Source organism: Hyperolius riggenbachi, chromosome 8 (assembly GCF_040937935.1).
Source record: "Hyperolius riggenbachi isolate aHypRig1 chromosome 8, aHypRig1.pri, whole genome shotgun sequence".
Taxonomy (NCBI): domain Eukaryota; kingdom Metazoa; phylum Chordata; class Amphibia; order Anura; family Hyperoliidae; genus Hyperolius; species Hyperolius riggenbachi.
The window spans coordinates 8,739,419-8,762,256 of NC_090653.1; the positions used below are offsets into that span (position 1 = coordinate 8,739,419).

Consider the following 22,838-nt stretch of genomic DNA (forward strand, 5'->3'; position numbering starts at 1 on the left):
CCAATGAATCCTCCTCCTCAGAGTCAGAGCTGACATCCCCCTCCAGTCCATGGTAGTCCAGGTCCTTCACCTCATCATCAAGATCAAACTCCCCCTCCTCAAACAACTGCTGGGATGATGAGCCCACCTCAAACTCCTCTTCTGCTGACACATCATGAACGGGGTAACCCCCCTAACAATTACTGTCACCATTCTCAGACTCTTCCGCAAAGCCAATTTTGCTCAGAATGTTTTCTCTAGGGCTGGTGGTGGCCTCACTGGCCTGCTCGTCGTCATCCGCCATCAGCTGCATCACAGGTGCGGCGTCTTTCTCCTCCAATTTGCGCCGCTGACCCTGCTTGAAAATGTCCGCAACACGCTGCTGCGTCTCTGCAGGGTGACTCCCCCTACCAGCTGGACGGCCAGTGGGTAGCGGCGGAATGGAGACTGATGTGGCAGAACTGCTGGAGGTCGCAATGTTGCTCCTTCTCCTCTTGGCCTTGCTGCCCCTTCCCCGGCTGCCAGTACCAGACATAGTACAAGACTGTTGATGACGTCACAGATGATGTGTGTGGGGTACTTGTACTTTATTCGCGGCGGCGGGCTTGAACTGTGAATCAGCACGGAGTGACAGACAGCAGAGTACAACAAGATACACTGACACTGCTCAGTCAGCAGCACAGCAGCACTGCAATAATCTGCAGTAGCAGCGAACACAGTACTACTCTCACTCTCTAACAACAACTAATAGCACTGCACTAACTACACAATATATATAACACAGTAATACTAACTACCTAACTACTAAGGCTAATAGCAGGCCAGCCAGCAGCAAGGAGCCTGGACTGTGTGCACACACAGCAGCAACACACAGACACAGACACAGGACCTAACTAGCAGGCACAGGCAGCTGCTGCAGCTGAAAGACTGACTGACAGACTGACACTAACAAACTATACACAGACTAGCTAACTACAACACAGTAAAACAATAGAGTACAGAAGGTGTTTAAGTGTAAAAACGCTGGGTTTATCACTCAGATGATGCGCTTGCTTCAGCCAAACACACTGGAGTGTCTCTCTCAGTGTCAGTCAAGCAAGGATGAGATTCTCATCATGGCCCCCTCCTTTTATACACATAGCTCCCAACTGTCCCTCTGTCCCTCTTTCCTCTTCATTTGTCCCTCTTTCAGGACTTTGTCTCCTAAAAAATGTGTTTGATTGATTCTAAACTTTATTCCCCTTTTAATTGATATATTACTAATTTTTAAAATGTTAATATGAAGGAAAATGAACCAGGATAAAAAGGACCAGTGTGGTTTGAATTAGAAAACAACATATTTTTCTTATGAAATCTGTTTGATATGCGTGACTAGGGGCGTGACGTGGGTGTGATCAGGGGTGTGGCAGGGGCGGGGCTTAAGTGTCCCTCTTTCTCATCTCAAAAAGTTGGGAGGTATGTATACAGGAGGGACTGGCCAAGGTTCCCCTCTGTGATTGGTTGCTTGGGCTTAGGCTGGGAGCCCTCTGATTGACTGAATGACGTCATGGACGTCATCACCATGGTAACAGTACCCGGATCTGGATATCCACATGATATCCGCGGATATCCGGGCATGCGACCAACTATCCGTGGTTTGCATTCCGAATTTGGGCCCAGCTATCTGGAATCTGGATCCGGTCAGATAGGCCTAAAAAGTTTGGATATCCGGGTCTACTCGGATATCAGGAATCCTGATGAGCAGCACTGGTTACACCTGTTGCTGCTGCATTGCCCTGTTCCTGCTGCCTGTGCAGCTCCCACCACCAGGCCAGGGTGCCACAGGCCACTGATACCACCTATATTTAACCCAAAACACAATTGTTGCGTAATTTTTTGGGAGGTGTCTTGGCCAGTGCTGCTCGTAATGGAAAAATCTACGCTTACGGATCATTACGCGTAATTTTACGCTATTACGCATTACGCAATTACGGTTACGGCGTAGGAAATTATCTACGGTACATCACTGTAATTACGCGTAAACTTACGCAATTACGCGTAAGGATACCGTAATGAAGGCGCTTACACTACGATGTTACGCGTAGTGCCGTAATACCCATTAATGCGTATTTTTTGACGCATGCGGACGATATGTACGCAATAGCCGTCAATGTGACAGTTATTGCGTACATATCATTCGTATGCGTCAAAACGTACGCTTATACTGAAGGGCGGGAGAAGATACTATTGGTTGCTTAGGATGTTGACTGATTGGCTACTCTTAGAAAATGGGAGATTTTACGTTAGTAATTACGCGTAAAATTACGCGTAAGTGTTCGTAAAATTACGCATGCCTAGCAATTACGGTAGACAGTGTAATTACGATACCACTTACGGTCTTACGCGTAAATAATTACGCGTAAGACCGTAAGTTACGCGTAACGCTTACGCGTAAATTTACATTGAATTACGATGCGTAATTACGCTCATGCGTAATTTCGGCCCAGCACTGGTCTTGGCTAAAAACTGTCATGTCCCAGTTGTGCGGTTGGACTTTGGACACAATGTGGGCTGCACAACCGCTGTCTGGAACCTAGTCCTGATGTTAATTGACAGCCAATTTTTTTTTTGGGGGGGGGGGGATTTAAGTCCCCACATAATCTATTAGCGTTTCCCTTTAAAAAAAACCATGATGCTACATGCCTCATGTACCCTGAAAAACGTTTTAGAAGCAATTTAAAGCCCACTTCTGGTGGGTGCCAGGACTGAGCACACCTGCTGCATGTGCCCCCAGTCCTCCGTGGAGATGATGGAGATTGGTGGCGGCACGCCCAGTTGCAATGAGGGAGGCAACTGTTGCTTGTGCAACGTACTGGCTGACAGCCTGCCTCTGTTGAACCAGACGCTCCAACATCGCCAGGGTGGAGTTCCAGCGAGTTGGAACATCGAGCATGAGCCGGTGCTGTGGCAGGTGCAGCTCCTTCTGCACCTCTTCCAGGCTAGCCACGGCTGCAGGCGAGTGCCGGAAATGACGCACAACCTTCCTTGCTGCCTCAAGGAGTCGGTCCATCCCCGGTAGGTCCGCAGGAACTTTTGGACTACCAGGTTCAGGACGTGCGCCAGGCAGGGGATGTGGGTCAGGTCTCCCTTGTTGATGGCAGCAACAAGGTTTGCCCCATTGTCGGACACCAGCTCACCGACTCTGAGGCCTCTGGGGGTCAGCCAATTCCTCTCCTGCTCTCGGAGTTTGGCCAGGACGTGGTTCGCCGTCAGTTTGGTCTTCCCCAAGCTGACCAATTCCAGCAGTGCTTGGCAGTGGCGGGGCTTCACGCTGCTGCTGAGGCGGGGGGGTTGGGCTGGTGTGCCGGAGGATGGAAGCGGATCAGAGGAACCTGCTGCAGTTCCCCTGACCCTGCGGGGTGGCACCACCCACTGCGTTGTTGGTGCTGCTGCTCTGACAGTGCCCGATGCTGCTCCCCCCTCCTCACCCCCTTCCACCAAGCTGACCCAATGCGCGGTGAAGGACAGATAGCGGCCTGTCCCAAACCGGCTGCTCCACGAGTCCATGGTGACGTGGACCCGTTGACCCACCGCGTGATCCAGCCCTCTCCCGACATTGGCCATCACAGAGCGGTGAAGTGCAGGGATGGCCGTGCGTGCAAAATAATGTCGGCTGGGGATTGGCCAATCGGGGGCTGCACAAATCTGGAGCGCACACATGTCGCTCCCCTCCTGCACAAGAGAATAAGGCAGGAGTTGGGAGCACATGGCCCATGCCAGCAAGCCGTTCAGCTGACGCACGCGACGGTGGCACGGCTGCCACGCCCACGACCTCCTCTCTTGGCGATGCCCTTGCTGCCCCTGCCCAAACCGGGGCTGCCAGTGCCAGACATCGTATATTTTTAATATTATACAAATGAAAAAAAAAACTTATGTATGTAAAGGCGGGTGGGACAAGTGAGGTACTTTAATGGGGTGGGACTGGTGGTGGTGGGTGTGTGAGGTGACGGACAGGTGTACACTACAGCAGAGATCGGTGTAGCGCTAACGAGAGAGTGCGCACTGCGCACACAAAGACCCTAGCTGACGCTGACTGACGGTGTCTCTATACACAGACTACAGTACAGTACAAGTCAGCAAATACACAACAGAAGTAATAGAAAAAAAATAGGATGGGTGTAGCACTAACGAGAGGGTGCGGACAGCGCAGACGTGCACTGCGCACACAAAGACCCTAGCTGACGCTGACTGACAGTGTCCCTATACACAGACTACAGTACAGTACAAGTCAGCAAATACACAATAGAATGAATATATAAACAATAGGACGGGTGTAGCACTAACGAGAGGGTGCGGACAGCGCAGACGTGCACTGCGCACACAAAGACCCTAGGTAACGCGGTGACGGACGGTCCCTATACACAGACTAGAGTACAGTACACTACAAGACTACTAACTAAACAATAGAAGAATCTAGCTAAATAATAGAACAGGTGTGACTAGATCACAGAGAGCAGATACAGCAGGACAGGTATAGCAGTAAAGCTGGGCCTTGTTAACTACAAAATAGTACAATAATCTATCTAACACAGAAGTAGTAGTACAGGAGTAGAGTAGGACAGGTGAGAGCACAGGTAAGGTAGAGACTAGAGCACAGAGCAGGGCAGGCTGCCTTGCCTAGGCACAGGGCCTAGCTGCTGGCTGCAGCTGCAGCACCAGTGACAGCTTCCCTCCCTAGTCCCTAGTAATCACACAAACTAAACTGCCTAAAATACAATCTATCTACAATACAAAGCAATACAGTTGAATATCAAGTGTTGGAGTGTAAAAACGTTAGGTTTAGAACAATATAAATGCACTTGCACACAGACAAAAAGCACTGGAGCAGTCTCTCAGTACAATCAGTCAGTAAGTCGCAAGCAGGACGAGTGAGGCAAGATGGCGTCCACTATTTATAGAGGGGGGCTTGGCCGGGCTCCCCCTCTGTGATTGGCTGCAGTCAGAGGGCTGGGAGCCCTCTGATTCTCTTGTGAGGACTCGAGGTGACGTCTGTCGTGACGCTATCTGAGCTCGTGACGCTATCCGAGCTCGGATAGCTAGGATATCTCCGGATAGCTGCTTGCTATCCGAGTGCGCTTGGATAGCACAGCCCGGATAGCTAATACTATTCGAGCTCGGTATTCGAGCTCGAATAGTGAAAAAAGAGCTAGGATATCCGAGTACCTCGGATATCCTAGCTCTGATGAGCACCACTGGTATTTACATCTGGTTTATGCATCATTACCAGGGCAACCATTCTTCACTGCGGCGCTGCACTCGCTGCTGATCAGAGGTCTAGTAGCCAAGCGAGAGGGTTCAGGAGACTGCCCTACAGGAGGCGGCTGCTGCTTGTTTCGAGAAGGTAAACAAATGGAGGTCGAGGAGGGAGGGGGGACAGGCTGGCTGGGGGCACCTACCTGGATATTTTATATTGGGGTAACTATACATGGCTAACCTATACTGGATGCTTCTACAGTATACCTGGCTAACCTATACTGGGGGCACCTATACCTTGCTAGCTATATTGGGGGTACCTATACCTGGCTATCTATTCTGGGGAAACCTATACTTGACTATCTATACTGGTGGCACTTATAGTTGGCTATCTATACTAAGGGCACCTATACATGGCTATATATACTGGGGGCCCCTTGCTTGACTACCTATACTTGAGGCACCTTTACCTGGCTATATATACTGGGGGCAACTATACATGGCTATATATACTGGGGGCACCTATACCTGGCTACCTATACTGGGGGCACCTATACATGGCTATCTATACTGGGGGCACGTATACATGGCTATATATACTGGGGGCACATATACATGGCTATATATACTGGGGGCCCCTTGCTTGACTACCTATACTGGGGCACCTATACATGGCTATCTATACTGGGGGCACCTATACATGGCTATATATACTGGGGGCACATATACATGGATATATATATTGGGGGCCCCTTACTTGACTACCTATACTGGGGGCATCTATACATGGCTATCTATACTGGGGGCACCTATACATGGCTATATATACTGGGGGCACATATACATGGCTATATATACTGGGGGCACCACAGAAAATACAGGGTAGGGAAGTTATAGCTTTAAAAATGCAGTGCACATGTTTGCACTCACAAGGCATAGGGAAATAGTAAAAATTCCATGCGAAAATTTGCACATGTTGATTCTTAAAGGGCACCTGAGATGAATGAGTAGGCTGTATTTATACTTACCTGGGGTTTCCTCCAGCCCCATGAGGTGGGTGGGGTCCTCTCCGTCTGCTCTGTTCTGCCACTATCTGACCTGGTAATCTGGCCAGTTGTGGGCAGTCGTCCTCTTCTGCACATGCACGGCTCAGCCACGCGCACCCCCATTGCGCTCTTGCACCTGGGAGCATTCTGTCCTAGCACAGTACTACTGGGCAGATGCAGAACGCTCCCGGCTGCAGGAGAGCGACAGGGGACATGTGTGTGGCCGAGCCGTGCATGTGCAGAAGATCACAGCCGGCCAGATTACCAGGTGACATAGCGAGAGAACGGAACAACAGAAGAGGATGGTGAGAGACCCCACCCACATCACAGGGCTGGAGGAAGCCTATTCAGCCTATTCATTTATCTGAGGTTCACTTTAAAGAAAATAATCTGCAACAACTCCCCCCCCCCCCCCCCCCCTTCCCGGTGATGATATACTTACCTCAGGAGGGGAAAGCCTCTGGATCGTAATGATGTCCCGTCCCCCCCCCCCCCCCTTATCCTCCTCACCCTCTGGGATCCAGCACTAACAACCCCCAAACACTGGCAAGGTAAACACTTACCTACCGCAATCCTGTGCAAGCGCAGTAGAGGCTTTCCGATCTGGCTCAAGCAGATATGAGCCGGAAAGCCGTTACTATACCTGCACAGGATCGCGGTAGGTAAATATTGCAGCCACTACAGCAGGGGTAGGGAACCCATAGCTCCCAACTGTCCCTCTTTCGGAGCCCTCACCCTCTGTCCCTCTTTCCTCCTCATTTGTCCCTCTTTCAGGACTTTGTCCCTCTTTCTATGTAAATATATATATTTCTCTACTAAAAAAAGTGTTTGATTGACTCTAACCCTTATTTCCATCCTTTAAATTGATATATTACTAATTTTAAAATGTTAACATGAAGGAAAATGAACCAGGATAGAAAGAACCAGTGTGGTTTGATTATAAAACAAAATATTTTTCTATTAAAATATTTATGGTATGCATGACTAGGGGGTGTGATGGGGGCGTGATCAGGGGTGTGGCTTAAATGTCCCTCTTTCTCATCTCAAAAAGTTGGGAGGTATGGGGAACCTATGGCTCGGGAGGCAGATGTGGCTCTCTTGATGGCTACATCTGGCTTACATACAAATCAGTAGGGGTTGATTCACTAAGCTACACGGCTCAAGCATCACAGCTTAGTGTGACAGCGCAAGTAAAATGTTCAAAGTAGGCACGCTGCTGTGGCATGCACTACTAACGTACTCCCCCCTTCTCCCCCCCCCCCCCCCCCAAACTAACGGCCACTCCAATTGTCCAACCCTGGATTCCGTCAGGTCCAGTGACTTTGTAGGACAAAATCCCCGCACTTTGATTGGCCCAATAAGCTGTCTGTCACTTTACAAGCAGCCTACTGGGCCAAAATTCAGGGATCTCGTCCTACAAAGTGAATCTACCCCTAAGTCAGCTAGCTAATTGTACAAGCTGTTAGTCAGTATTTCTCCTGTCTGGCTCTCGGGGAAATTGCTGATGTTGCTGAAACCCAAGACAAGTTGAAGACGTGTCTGACACTTCCGCTGTCCGGCGAATCAACTGTATACACATCACCATAGCAACAGGGACGGCCCTATGCTGCGCATGCACACTGTGCCAGTTTGAAACATATTGTATGGCTCTCACAGAATTACATTTTAAAATATTTGGCGTTTATGGCTCTCTCAGCCAAAAAGGTTCCTGACCTCTGGTCTACAGCCAACATCCTGTGTTTTCGGGGTAGACAGCACTGGATCCCTGAGGCTTAGAAGGACGGAAGGAGTCTCATTAGTATCCAGTGGCTTCCCCTCCTGAGGTAAATACCCCATAGGAGATGTTTGTTTTGTTACAGATTCTCTTTAAAGTCAGTTGTCAGGTAGGTCACATCCCCCCAGTCATGTCCTGTGTCGGGGTACCCCTGTAAGATCATTCAGCCCGTACCCCGGTTTGGACGTGTCCGGCTTGGCGAGGGTTTAGGTTGTGAGATCTCTGCTGTGAATGCTTGAATTTATCCACATAATTCAGGATGAATCATAAGACTCCTTGTGACTCAGTCGATGCTCCTGAGAAAACCATGAATGTCCCATTTGAGTCACAAACTTTCATTGCAAATACCAAAATGACATTTTTTTAAATCAACCACCCCCCCCCCCCTTCTCCCTGACTCTGCAATCACTGACAATTTGTAATTTACGGAACCTATCACCCACGTGTAAAAAGCTGTTTTACTAGCCAAATGGGACCCTCTGGAAGGTTTTTAGTCCCATCCATCAGATCAGGTCAGATATGAGTTTGACAAATCCAATTTAAGGTACCTAGTCTCAGACATTTTGGGTTCATTCTCAGCAGGGGTTGTCATATGGTTGCTGGTTAAGCCCAGAGAACAGATGACCCTACAGTAATCCTTACATGTCTATAATAATCCATAACCTTCTTTATTTGTCATATTTCCAGTGTTACAAAGCTACCAGGTAGGGATTCTCACCGCATTCCGCAGAATTCCGCTTTCCGTGATTCCTGTCGGAAATTGGCAATTTTGCATCGGAACGGAATTGCTATAGCGTTCCGAAGGAATTCCGGAATTGCTATGCGTAATTCCGTCGGAATGCGGATTTTTTAAAGCCAATCACAAGGAAGACCCTAGAAGAAGCTTACAGTGAAAACAACAAGATTTCTGCATGAAAATCGGAATTTCAGCACCAATTAGAGGCTTAACAAAAACCAACCAACAGGATTTCTGCATGAAAATCGGAATTATTTCAGCACCAATTGTAATTGTAATGACAGCCGTGGAACCACCTCTAGGTCCCATGGCTTACGTGACAACTCCTGCTGCTCCAAACCAAACTTATAATGACCGCCGTGGAACCACCTCTAGGTCCCATGGCTTACGTGACAACTCCTGCTGCTCCAAACCAAACTTATAATGACCGCCGTGGAACCACCTCTAGGTCCCATAGCCTACGCGACAACTCCTGCTGCTCCAAACCAAACTTATAATGACCGCTGTGGAGCCACCTCTAGGTCCCATAGCCTACGCGACAACTCCTGCTGCTCCAAACCAAACTTATAATGACCGCCGTGGAACCACCTCTAGGTCCCATGGCTTACGTGACAACTCCTGCTGCTCCAAACCAAACTTATAATGACCGCCGTGGAACCACCTCTAGGTCCCATGGCTTACGCAACAACTCCTGCTGCTCCAAACCAAACTTATAATGACCGCCGTGGAACCACCTCTAGGTCCCATAGCCTACGCGACAACTCCTGCTGCTCCAAACCAAACTTATAATGACCGCCGTGGAACCACCTCTAGGTCCCATAGCCTACGCGACAACTCCTGCTGCTCCAAACCAAACTTATAATGACCGCTGTGGAGCCACCTCTAGGTCCCATAGCCTACGCGACAACTCCTGCTGCTCCAAACCAAACTTATAATGACCGCCGTGGAACCACCTCTAGGTCCCATGGCTTACGTGACAACTCCTGCTGCTCCAAACCAAACTTATAATGACCGCCGTGGAACCACCTCTAGGTCCCATGGCTTACGCAACAACTCCTGCTGCTCCAAACCAAACTTATAATGACCGCCGTGGAACCACCTCTAGGTCCCATAGCCTACGCGACAACTCCTGCTGCTCCAAACCAAACTTATAATGACCGCCGTGGAACCACCTCTAGGTCCCATAGTCTATGTGACAACTCCTGCTGCTCCAAACCAAACTTATAATGACTGCCGTGGAACCACCTCTAGGTCTCATAGCTTACGCGACAACTCCTGCTGCTCCAAACCAAACTTATAATGACCGCTATGGAACCACCTCTAGGTCCCATGGCCTACGCGACAACTCCTGCTGCTCCAAACCAAACTTATAATGACCGCCGTGGAACCACCTCTAGGTCCCATGGCTTACGCGACAACTCCTGCTGCTCCAAACCAAACTTATAATAGCCGCCGTGGAACCACCTCTAGGTCCCATAGCCTACGCGACAACTCCTGCTGCTCCAAACCAAACTTATAATGACCGCCGTGGAACCACCTCTAGGTCCCATAGCCTACGCGACAACTCCTGCTGCTCCAAACCAAACTTATAATGACCGCCGTGGAACCACCTCTAGGTCCCATGGCTTACGCAACAACTCTTGATGCTCCAAACCAAACTTATAATGACCGCCGTGGAACCACCTCTAGGTCCCATGGCTTATGCAACAACTCCTGCGGATCTAAACCAAACTTATAATGGCCGCCGTGGAACCACCTCTAGGTCCCATGGCTTACGCAACAACTCTTGCTGCTCCAAACCAAACTTATAATGACCGCCGTGGAACCACCTCTAGGTCCCATGGCTTATGCGACAACTCCTGCTGCTCCAAACCAAACTTATAATGACCGCCGTGGAACCACCTCTAGGTCCCATGGCCTACGCAACATCTCTTGCTGCTCCAAACCAAACTTATAATGACCGCCGTGGAACCACCTCTAGGTCCCATAGCTTACGCGACAACTCCTGCTGATCCAAACCAAACTTATAATGACCGCTGTGGAACCACCTCTAGGTCCCATGGCTTACGCGACAACTCCTGCTGCAAAAAAAAGAGAAAAAGACCGGTGGAACAGCCACTAGGTCCCATGGCCTACAATGTATCAAAAACGAGGTTACAATTGACATTACTGAAATTTTAATGCCGGTACGTGGAATTCCACGGAATTCCGCAAAATTCTGACGGAATGTAACGGTTTCGGAATTTCACTCTGACGGAATTCCGCGGAATCGGAAATTGCACTTTACGATCATCCCTACTACCAGGTCCTCCACATTCACAAAGTGTGTTGCACTTCACGTGACACTGGTCCTGAGAGATTTTCAACAAACTGGATTTTCCAGAACCAGTGCTACAAAGGGTGCTACACGTAAAAAACTGTGTTATGAGTAGAGATGGCCCTAACCTCGGATTTTCGGTTCACGAAACGGGTTCGCGAACTTCTGCAAAACTTCGGTTCGCGCGAATTTTTGCGAACCACAATAGATTTCAATAGGGAGGCGAACTTGGAAAATTAGAAAAAATTATGCCGGCCCGAAGAGTGATGGAATAGATGTTTCAAGGGGTCTAATACCTGGAGGGAGACATGGTTGAGTGGGATAGACATCAAAAGTCCCAGAAAAAAAGCAGTGTTTTAAGGGCAGAAATCACATTGAATGCTGAATTGCAGGCCTAAACTGCTTTATACCATCTTGCATGTGCAAACATCAATCAGGGAGTGTAATCCATTCCTTCCTCCTCCTCCTCCTCTCTTGTCTTGTCTTCCAGGGATTTGTAGGATGTCAAAAGCCAGCTTACATACATTGGCCGGGAATCAAACCCAGGTCAACTGCTTTGAAGGCAGCTATGCTCACCACTATACAACCAACACTACATGCTGAAGCCAGCCTAGCATGTACCATTGTGATATACCCAAGAGAAAAATGAGCTTGCTTAGGGATTTGTAGGATGTCAAAAGCCAGCTCACATACATTGGCCAGGAATCGAACCCAGGTCAACTGCTTGGAAGGCAGCTATGCTCACCACTATACAGGAGGAGGAGGAGGTATGTGGGGTGCTATTTTAGGAAGCTAACAAGCTTACAAGAGCCTAACTAATCTTCCCCTATGAGAGTCTGCCAGCAGCTTTCACTTCACTAATTACTGCAGGGACACGAGTGAGTGTAGTGGCCGGCGCTGCCTGCCTTATATAAGGGGTGGGGTGGCTCCAGGAGATAGTGTAGCCTAATTGGCTACAATGGGCCTGCTGACTGTGATATATAGGGTCAAAGTTGACCCTAATGGTGCACTATGGGGGTGAACCGAACTTCCGGGAAAGTTCGCAAGCGATCGCGAACCACCCAAAGTTCAACAGTTCGGGCCATCTCTAGTTATGAGTCATCAATAGTCCTCATGTTTAGTATCAGAAGATTCGTAAATTTATGTTGCGGATGAATATCCATCTTATGTCTCTGTCGGATCTATCGGTGCTGGAAAATTGACAGAACCAGGGTTCTGCCAGATTTTGTGTATCTGGGGCAGGAACTGTCCCTATTCAAATCTCATGAGGCTGGACTTGTACGTGTCACAACCCCTCCCAGCAACAGTGAGGGTTAAAACACAATGAAACAGGAGCTCAGCGTCCTATACCTTTAATCTGACGTCAAATTACCATCAATTGACAGCCAGCTGGACACTGGCAAATTGTTTGGATTACTTCTCACAAAGGCCTCTGGCCGCATCTTGGACTTTTCGCCAAGGACTTTCGATTGCTGCCTGGATTACCAATAAAGGTATTTTGAACTGTATTTTAAGACATTCTGCTTCCTTTTCACCTCTACTCATTTCTATCAACCCAATCTGTTCCGCCGGACAGATATATTTATCAGTTGGTTGTAAGTATAATTGTGTGTATGTAGTTTTAGAATAAAACTAACAATTTTACCATTCAGTCTTGTGCCTGTTCTGGTCAGATGACTTGTATACAGCTTATGTACAGCTTGTATAACTGTAATGAATAGCGGAGATGCCGCCGCATGGGCAAGCGGCATGGTGGCTATCTCTGCGTCTCAGCCAGCGGCTGATATTGCTTTGCCTGGTCCTTCTAGTGCACACAGATGGAGAGCTGGTGCGCGCGTAGCTCTCCATCTGTGTGCACTAGAAGGACCAGGCAAAGCAATATCACGCTGCTGCGTGGCAGCAGCCGCTGGCTGAGACGCGGAGATAGCCGCCATGCCGCTTGCCCATGCTTTATGCTGCTAGAAGGGGAGTCAGCTGATCAGGCCGATCAGCTGACTCCAGCTATGTTCTGGATTGGCTGAGTGACTGGGGCGGCGCTGTGGAGCGCTTTTAGTATATATAGGACTTGCCTGTCACTTGCAAGTTGTCTGCTGTTGCGAATAGTTACGTGTTAGCGCTCAGACCTCAGTCAGATCCTACAGTGTGTTAGAACCAGACGGAGCTGGGAATTCACACTGAGTCAGATTCCATTGATAGCTTAAAGTACTATTGCTTGCTACTGTTTATGTGTTAGACTAGTTCCCGGGTGTTGAGACCAAGGACCTCACACCTAAGACTAGGAGATACTACATTGCTACAGTTTATGCGTTAGACTAGTTCCCGGGTGTTGAGACCAAGGACCTCACACCTAAGACTAGGAGATTACTACATTGTCACTGCCTATCTGTTAGACTAGTTCCCAGATGTTGAGACCAAGGAGCTCACACCTAAGTCTAGGACTGTGACACATTATTTGTTACCTGTTATGACCTTTGGCTTTCCTGACTACTCTCCTGTCCTCTCATTCGGTACTTCCGCCCATCTGATTATCTGTTGCCAACATTGCCTGTACCTGGATACCGAATCAGTCTTCCGCTTCTGTACTTTGTCCGTGTGTTGCCGACTTGGCTTGTCTGACCTTTCTGGCTGTCATCTAGCTCTTGGGTGAACAGCCTTACTGTACACCTGTGACACCTGCTCTTCAGGTGGTTACTAGCTGCTGTTTCAGTCCTATGGTCACCAGCTCCTCTGGAGGCCATCGTGCAGCATAGTCAGTGGATCTCTACCTCTCTAGGTCCACTGGCTGCAGTACAGTCTGATTCCCTGCCTCTCAGGGAATCCTTGGCTGCAGTACAGTCTGATTCCTTGCTCATCAAGGAATCTCTAGCTGCAGACCAATCCGCATCATATCACTCCAATCAGTGGTCCCTACCCCTCAGGTATCCACTGGCTGCAGTACAGTCCGATTCCCTGCCTCTCAGGGAATCCTTGGCTGCAGTACTGTCTGTATCTCCCGCCTCTCGGGAGATAACCTCTCCGATTACTGTTGCACAAAACACTATACCACATTGGGTGTCCTTTGTCTAGCTATACTAGTATTATTGGTGATTCTGCAGATCACCACATAATCAGGTATAGCATCTGTATTATTGGTGATACTGCAGATCACCAATAATCAGAAAAATCTGTGTTGCTGACACCAATCGTTACAATAACAGAGTAAATATTGTATGATATCTTCTCATGGGACAGCACTGCAGATGTGACGCTTTGATACAATGTAAAGCAGTCAGTGTACAGCTTGTATAACAGAGTAAATATTGTATGATATCTTCTCATGGGACAACACTGCAGATGTGACACTGTGATACAATGTAAAGCAGTCAGTGTACAGCTTGTATAACAGTGTAAATATTGTATGATATCTTCTCATGGGACAACACTGCAGATGTGACACTGTGATACAATGTAAAGCAGCCAGTGTACAGCTTGTATCACAGTGTAAATATTGTATGATATCTTCTCATGGGACAACACTGCAGATGTGACACTGTGATCACAGCGTCACATCTGCAGTGTTGTCCCATAAGAAGATATCATACAATATTTACACTGTTATACAAGCTGTACACTGACTGCTTTACATTGTATCACAGTGTCACATCTGCAGTGTTGTCCCATGAGAAGATATCATACAATATTACACTGTTATCATACATTCATTTACACTGTGATACAAGCTGTACACTGACTGCTTTAGATTGTATTACAGCGTCACATCTTCAGTGCTGTCCCATGAGAAGATATCATACAATATTACACTGTTATACAAGCTGTACACTGACTGCTTTACATTGTGTCACAGTGTCACATCTGCAGTGCTGTCCCATGAGAAGATATCATACAATATTTACACTGTGATACAAGCTGTACACTGACTGCTTTACATTGTATCATTATATTACAGTGTCCTATCTTCAGTGTTGTACCATGAAAAAACATATGTACAAAATTGTGAGAGGTGTACTGACTTGTGTGAGATGCTGGCTCCATTGGACTTGGGATGGGGGAATGAGCAAGGTAGGGTTGGGTGGTTCAAAGTACAAACCTAGCCCTAATTTTCATTGCTCTTCTACTAATTCCTGTCTGCAGTGTGAGACCTCCTTGTGTGACGATCACCTTAGGAAACATGACAGGTCAGGGGGACACACTTTACTGCCTCCCACCACTGACCTGGGGAAGAAGAAATGCTCCATCCATAAGAAGGTCCTGGAGTATTACTGCACTGAGGATGCTGCCTGTGTCTGCGTGTCCTGCTATGTGATCGGGGGACATGTAGGACATACAATGATGTCACTGGATGAGGCCTCTGAGGAAAAGAAGGAGAAGCTGAGAAATGATCTGCAGACACTGATGGCTGAGACAGAGAAGGCTGAAAAAAGAGTCCAGAGTCTGGAGGAATGCAGGAGAGAAGCACAAGAAAAAGCAGCTGGTGAAGCAGAGAGTCACTGCCCTGTTTAGAGACCTCCGGAGACGGCTGGAGGAGCTGGAGGAGAGCCTCCTGAGTGACATCACAAGGCGGGTACAATGGTATAATGACATCATCAGACATCTGGAGATAAGGAAGGAGGAGCTGTCCAGGAAGATGCGTCACATTGAGGAGCTGTGTCACATGACTGATCCACTGACTGTCTTACAGGAATCAGACACAGGTGACTTGTGTGACACGGAGGACAGACATGATAAGCAGCTCCATGATGGAGGGGATCTGGATGTGCCCGGCATCTCACACTAGTGATGGGTCGTTCGCGAACGAGCCGGCTCTAAGAGCCGGCTCTTTGAAGTGAATCAGAGGAGCCGATGCTCACTCTGAGAAGAGCCGATGCCTCCGCCGCCCCTTTTAGCTCTGCTTTGCTCTGTAATAAAGGGCGCTGAGGCATTCTGGGAGATGTAGTCCTCCTCTTGCAGCTTATAGGAGTGTTTGGGGCGGAGCAGAGCAGTAGCAGGAGGGATTGCCCCAGTCAGATTAGCAGTCTGGAGTTGTCATGGAGATGGGGGCGGGGCTTTTACTCCGATTCTGAGTGGTGTCTAGTGATCTTTAATTTAGAGCCGATTCAGAGCCGTAAGAGCCGGCTCATTAATGGGAGCCGATTCAGAAGAGCCGATTCTCTGAGAAGAGCCGGAATTCCCATCACTATCTCACACACATTACACACAGGACTGGCTGATATCATGTCTGGGGTAACTGGGGGGATCTATATACAGCCTGCAGACATATTACTGGACGTAAATACAGCTGGTAATGGGCTACATATATCAGATGACAGGAAAGCTGCCTCCTGGTCACCAACACTGAGTCGCCCAGAAACACAGACTAACCAGCAAGCTCATGGTGACCCAGAACTCATTGGGGTGTGTGAGGGACTACAATGGTCCTAAAAGCCCCCTTACTAAGATGTTAAGAAAAACAAAAGTTTGCTTTCCTAAAACAGAAAGAATTTGCGATAATTCAGGTTGGAGTAAGCTCGAGATGTCTCCCAGGCACCACTGCTGAATATATGCAATGGTTAATTTGCATATATTCAGCAGTGGTGCCTGGGAGACATCTCAAGCTCACTCCAACCTGAATTATCGCAAATTCTTTCTGTTTTAGGAAAGCAAACTTTTGTTTTTCTTAACATCTTAGTAAGGGGGCTTTTAGGACCATTGTAGTCCCTCACACACCCCAATGAGTTCTGGGTCACCATGAGCTTGCTGGTTAGTCTGTGCCTCTCGGATTTACAAGCCCTACTCCATAGAGCCAAATTAATCCATGCCATGCACTGATGAGGATCAAACAATCCGAAACAGTCTGTATGCATGTTGGATTATTATGGCTCTGTACATATTAACAAGCTGACACATCATTGCATTCCAGCGGTTCTGGAGGTGTGTTTAGCTTCCAAGGGTACAATGGTTAATTTGCATATATTCAGCAGTGGTGCCTGGGAGACATCTCGAGCTCACTCCAACCTGAATTATCGCAAATTCTTTCTGTTTTAGGAACGCAAACTCTTGCCCAGAAACACCAGAGAGATTTCAGTGTTCTCAGGTGCTGAGCAGCCGGAGTTTCTCCTCAGGGCGACATTACTGGGAAGTGGATGTTGGGGGATCAGATAACTGGAGAGTCGGGATGTGTTACCCCAGTATAGACAGGATAGGATACAATAAGCCAATGATTGGGTGTAATAAAAAGTCCTGGGGTTTGCGCAGGGGATGGGATAATCAGTGCTCAATGATGCATGACAATAAAGAGATCCAGTTACCTTATGGGATCCTCAGTGATAGAGTCAGGATATATCTGGATTATGAGGCCGGACAGATCTCCTTTTATGCCCTGTGTGACCCCATCAGACACCTCCACACCTTCACTGCCACCTTCACTGAGCCCCTCCATGCTAAGTTATATGTATGGAGAGGTTGTATAAAGATATCTAGGGGAATCAGGGAAAGTGAGAGCTCCACCCACTGGTGACATCACAGGGAGAGGATTGTGATTGGCTGATTGTCCAGTAATTACTACTTATCTGTGATTTCCAGGGACAATTCCTGGTTTCTGTCCTGAATCGTTATATCCTGAAATCCTCATTTATTGTTACTATTGTTACCAACTAGGGGGAATGCGTTACTGGATCTGATCATTTCTAATAGACCAGATAATGTATCAAATGTGCAGGTTCAAGAACATTTGGGAAATAGTGATCACAACATGATAACATTTGATCTGGTGACTGATAGGACACGGGGCAGCAGGACCACTAAAACTATGAATTTTAGAAAAGCAAAGTTCAATCAAATTAGGCAGGCACTAAGTTTGGTGAACTGGGATAATGTACTACAAGGGGAGGACACTGAAGGGAAATGGCAAGCTTTTAAACTTATTCTCAATCAATATTGTAGTATGTATATCCCATATGGAAACAAAATGTCTAGGAATAAAAAAAAGGCCTCTATGGATGAATAGAAAGGTTAGGGATAAAATGAAGAGGAAAAAGAATGCCTATAAGGTCCTAAAACAGGAGGGGACCGAGGCTGCACTAAGCAATTATAAGGAGTGCAATAAAAATTGTAAAAAAGAAATTAGGCTGGCAAAGATCGAAGCTGAAAATCAAATCGCTAGGGATATCAAATCTAACCCAAAAAAGTTTTACAAGTACATCAACTCTAAAAAAAGAAAGGTTGACTGTATAGGACTCCTAAAGGATGAGGATGGGGACTCAATGGTGGATGACCAAGGTAAGGCAGAGTTATTAAAGAGGAACTCCAGTGAAAATAATGTAGTAAAAAAAGTGCTTCATTTTTTACCATAATTATGTATAAATGATTTAGTCAGTGTTTGCTCATTGTAAAATCTTTCCTCTCCCAGATTAACATTCTGACATTTATTACATGGTGACATTGTTACTGTGGGCAGGTTATTTAGCTGTTTCTAGCTGCTCTGTCTGTTAGACAGCTAATAACAGCTATTTCCTGTCTCTGAACATTGTTACATTGTAGCAGTTTGCCAGCAGTACCGCGGTCTTCAGAGCCTCTTGTGGGAGGGGTTTCAGCACAAAATCAGTCACACAGCGCCCCCTGATGGTCTGTTTGTGAAAATCATTGTCTTTCTCATGTAAAATGGGGTATCAGCTACTGATTGGGAAAAAGTTCAATTCTTGGTTGGAGTTTCTCTTTAAATGCTTTCTTTGCTTCTGTCTTCACAAAGGAAACAGCACTGTTGCAAATTACAGAGGCAGAAGAGTCTCAATCTTCTAACTGTAATAATAAATACTTAACACAGGAAGAAGTGAAGGCAAGACTAAATAAATTAAAAATAGACAAGGCACCTGGCCCGGATGGCATGCATCCTCGGGTCCTAAGGGTATTAAGCTCAGTTATAGCTACACCCCTTTATCTTATCTTTTGTGACTCTCTGGCAACTGGCAGAGTCCCAGTGGATTGGCGTACAGCCCACGTTTTTCCATTATTTAAGAAGGGCAAAAAATCTGATCCAGGAAATTATAGACCTGTAAGCTTAACATCAGTTGTATGCAAACTATTTGAGGGGTTACTAAGAGATACTATACATGACTTCATAGTAGAAAATAATCTTATTTCTCAGCATCAACATGGGTTTACTAAAGACAGGTCCTGTTTGACTAACATGCTCAGCTTTTATGAGGTAGTGAATGCTAATATGGATATTGGGAATGCTGAAGATGTGATATACTTGGACTTTGCAAAGGCCTTCGACTCTGTTTCCCACAAAAGTCTGGTGCAAAAGTTGAGGATGCAAGGACTGGGGAAGAGTCTGTGTGCATGGATAGGGAACTGGCTAATGGACAGAAAACAAAGAGTTGTGGTCAATGGATCGTACTCAAAATGGGAGACTGTTAGCAGTGGGGTCCCACAGGGGTCTGTACTGGGTCCAGTGCTCTTCAATTTATTTATGAATGACCTAGTAGATGCAGTAGTGATCAATGTTGCTATTTTTGCAGATGATACAAAATTGTGCAGAATCATCAACTCTCAGGAAGATAGTGTCATATTGCAACAGGATCTGGATAGGATGGCTATATGGGCACATACATGGCAGATGAAATTCAATGTTGAAAAATGTAAAGTCATGCATTTTGGTCGTACCAATGGTCTAGCACCATACAAAATAAATGGGATACAGTTGGGGACATCAAACTTGGAGAAGGACTTAGGAGTACTCATCGACAACAAGTTAAATAATCGTACTCAATGCCAAGCCGCTGCAGCTAAAGCTAACAAAATTTTGGTATGCATTAAAAGGGAAATAAAAACTCGAGATGCTAGCATAATATTGCCCCTGTTTAACTCTCTAGTAAGGCCACATCTGGAATATGGAATTCAGTTCTGGGCACCACATTACAAAAAAGATATTGCAGTTTTAGAGCAGGTGCAGAGACGAGCAACAAAATTGATACGTGGGATGGAAGGTCTCGCTTACCAAGAAAGGTTAGATAAACTGGGTTTATTTAGTCTAGAGAAAAGACGCCTTAGAGGAGATCTAATTAACATGTATAAATACATCAGAGGGCAATATAATAGCTTGGCGGATGAGCTTTTCGTCCCTAGGCCTTCTCAAAGGACTAGAGGACATGATCTGCGCATGGAGGAAAAACGTTTTAGCCATTTATTTAGGAAAGGGTTCTTTACAGTAAGAGTGATTAAGATGTGGAATGCATTGCCACAGGAAGTCGTTATGGCAAACTCTATACCTGCATTTAAAGGGGGCTTAGATGCTTTCCTTGCATTGAAAGACATCCATGGCTACAATTACTAGGTTATGCCTAATGATGTTGATCTAGGGATTTTATCTGATTGCCATCTGGAGTCGGGAAGGAATTTTTCCCTTTAGGGGCTAATTGGACCATGCCTTGTAAGGGTTTTTTCGCCTTCCTCTGGATCAACAGGGATATGTGAGGGAGCAGGCTGGTGTTGTACTTTATACTGGTTGAACTCGATGGACGTATGTCTTTTTTCAACCAAAATAACTATGTAACTATATATATATATATATATATATATATATATATATATATATATATATATATATATACAATTTTGCTTTCTGAACTACTTAAGCCTATCTAGAAGAGTATTCTTGTCCAGATGGGCGCGGCTACAGGCAAACTGGACTAATATTCTCGTCCAGATTGTAAGCGGCGGTACCCACATGGTCGCAGGGCAGTAGCCCTGCACACCCCAACAGTTTTCCATTTTGGCGATTAGGGAAGAGAAGCAAAGTTTCCGTGAACCATTCGCAGTGCCTGTAATGAATGGACATGACCCCGATCAGGGGCCATGTCCATTCATAATAAAGTACGTGAATGAACTACAGAAAAAAAAAAAACATTTCCTGGTAATCCAGAGAGTGTTTCTAGCACCATCTAGCGGCGGAAATTTAAATTAAATATCAGAGATTTAACACCAGAGATTTTTTTCATTAAAATAAATATTAAAATAAATATTAACCCCTTTCATGCCCCCTTCCCTGCAACACCCACCCCAGTTACCATGCACACAAATGAAGAAAAAAAAGACAGTAAAAAAAAGCCCAAAAAAACAAAACAAAACATAAATAGTTGCCTTTGGGACTCAGCTTTTGTTTAATGTATGTAATGCGGGTATATTACTGTTTTTTTAGGACATAAGGGCTTACAATTGTTACAAAAAAAAAAAAACAGAAAAACTACACCTTTATTTCCAAATAATATATTGTCGCCATACATTGTACTAGGAACATAGTTTAAATGTTGTGATAGCCGGGACTAATGGGCAAATAAAATGGGTGGTTTTTATTTATAGTAGCACAGCTTATTTTAAAACTATAGGGGTTGGAATTGGAGAAATAGTGTATTTTTTCTTTTTTTTTGTGTATTTGCCTATGAAATGCATAGAAAATAAAGTAATTGCTGAAAACTAGTATCGCTCCAAAAAGCTTAATTTGTGGCAAAAAAAAACAAGATATACAGTGGTGTGAAAAACTATTTGCCCCCTTCCTGATTTCTTATTCTTTTGCATGTTTGTCACACTTAAATGTTTCTGCTCATCAAAAACCGTTAACTATTAGTCAAAGATAACATAATTGAACACAAAATGCAGTTTTAAATGATGGTTTTTATTATTTAGTGAGAAAAAAACCCTCAAAACCTACATGGTCCTGTGTGAAAAAGAAATTGCCCCCTGAACCTAATAACTGGTTGGGCCACCCTTAGCAGCAATAACTGCAATCAAGCGTTTGCGATTACTTGCAACAAGTCTTTTACAGCGCTCTGGAGGAATTTTGGCCCACTCATCTTTGCAGAATTGTTGTAATTCAGCTTTATTTGAGGGTTTTCTAGCATGAACCGCTTTTTTAAGGTCATGCCACAACATCTCAATAGGATTCAGGTCAGGACTTTGACTAGGCCACTCCAAAGTCTTCGTTTTGTTTTTCTTCAGCCATTCAGAGGTGGATTTGCTGGTGTGTTTTGGGTCATTGTCCTGCTGCAGCACCCAAGATCGCTTCAGCTTGAGTTGACGAACAGATGGCCGGACATTTTCCTTCAGGATTTTTTGGTAGACAGTAGAATTCATGGTTCCATCTATCACAGCAAGCCTTCCAGGTCCTGAAGCAGCAAAACAACCCCAGACCATCACACTACCATCACCATATTTTACTGTTGGTATGATGTTCTTTTGCTGAAATGCTGTGTTACTTCTATGCCAGATGTAACGGGACAGGCACCTTCCAAAAAGTTCAACTTTTGTCTCGTCGGTCCACAAGGTATTTTCCCAAAAGTCTTGGCAATCATTGAAATGTTTTTTAGCAAAATTGAGATGAGCCTTTGTTCTTTTTGCTTAAAAGTGGTTTGCGCCTTGGATATCTGCCATGCAGGCCGTTTTTGCCCAGTCTCTTTCTTATGGTGGAGTCGTGAACACTGACCTTAATTGAGGCAAGTGAGGCCTGCAGTTCTTTAGATGTTGTCCTGGGGTCTTTTGTGGCCTCTCGGATGAGTTTTTTCTGCACTCTTGGGGTAATTTTGGTCGGCCGGCCACTCCTGGGAAGGTTCATCACTGTTCCATGTTTTTGCCATTTGTGGATAATGGCTCTCACTGTGGTTCGCTGGAGTCCCAAAGCTTTAGAAATGGCTTTATAACCTTTACCAGACTGATAGATCTCAATTACAGTACTTTTGTTCTCATTTGTTCCTGAATTTCTTTGGATCTTGGCATGATGTCTAG

At 46.1% G+C, this 22,838-nt stretch overlaps 1 protein-coding gene across 1 annotated transcript in view; it reads left to right on the forward strand.

The window, feature by feature from the left end:
* Positions 1-15,584, forward strand: part of LOC137528472 (E3 ubiquitin-protein ligase TRIM39-like) — a 59,476-nt gene extending 43,892 nt beyond the window's left edge. Inside the window, exon 3 of the mRNA XM_068249761.1 lies at positions 15,216-15,584. Within this exon, the coding sequence (XP_068105862.1) occupies positions 15,216-15,584 (369 nt within the window). The remainder of the gene's footprint in view (positions 1-15,215) is intronic.
* Positions 15,585-22,838: the final 7,254 nt, after the last annotated feature.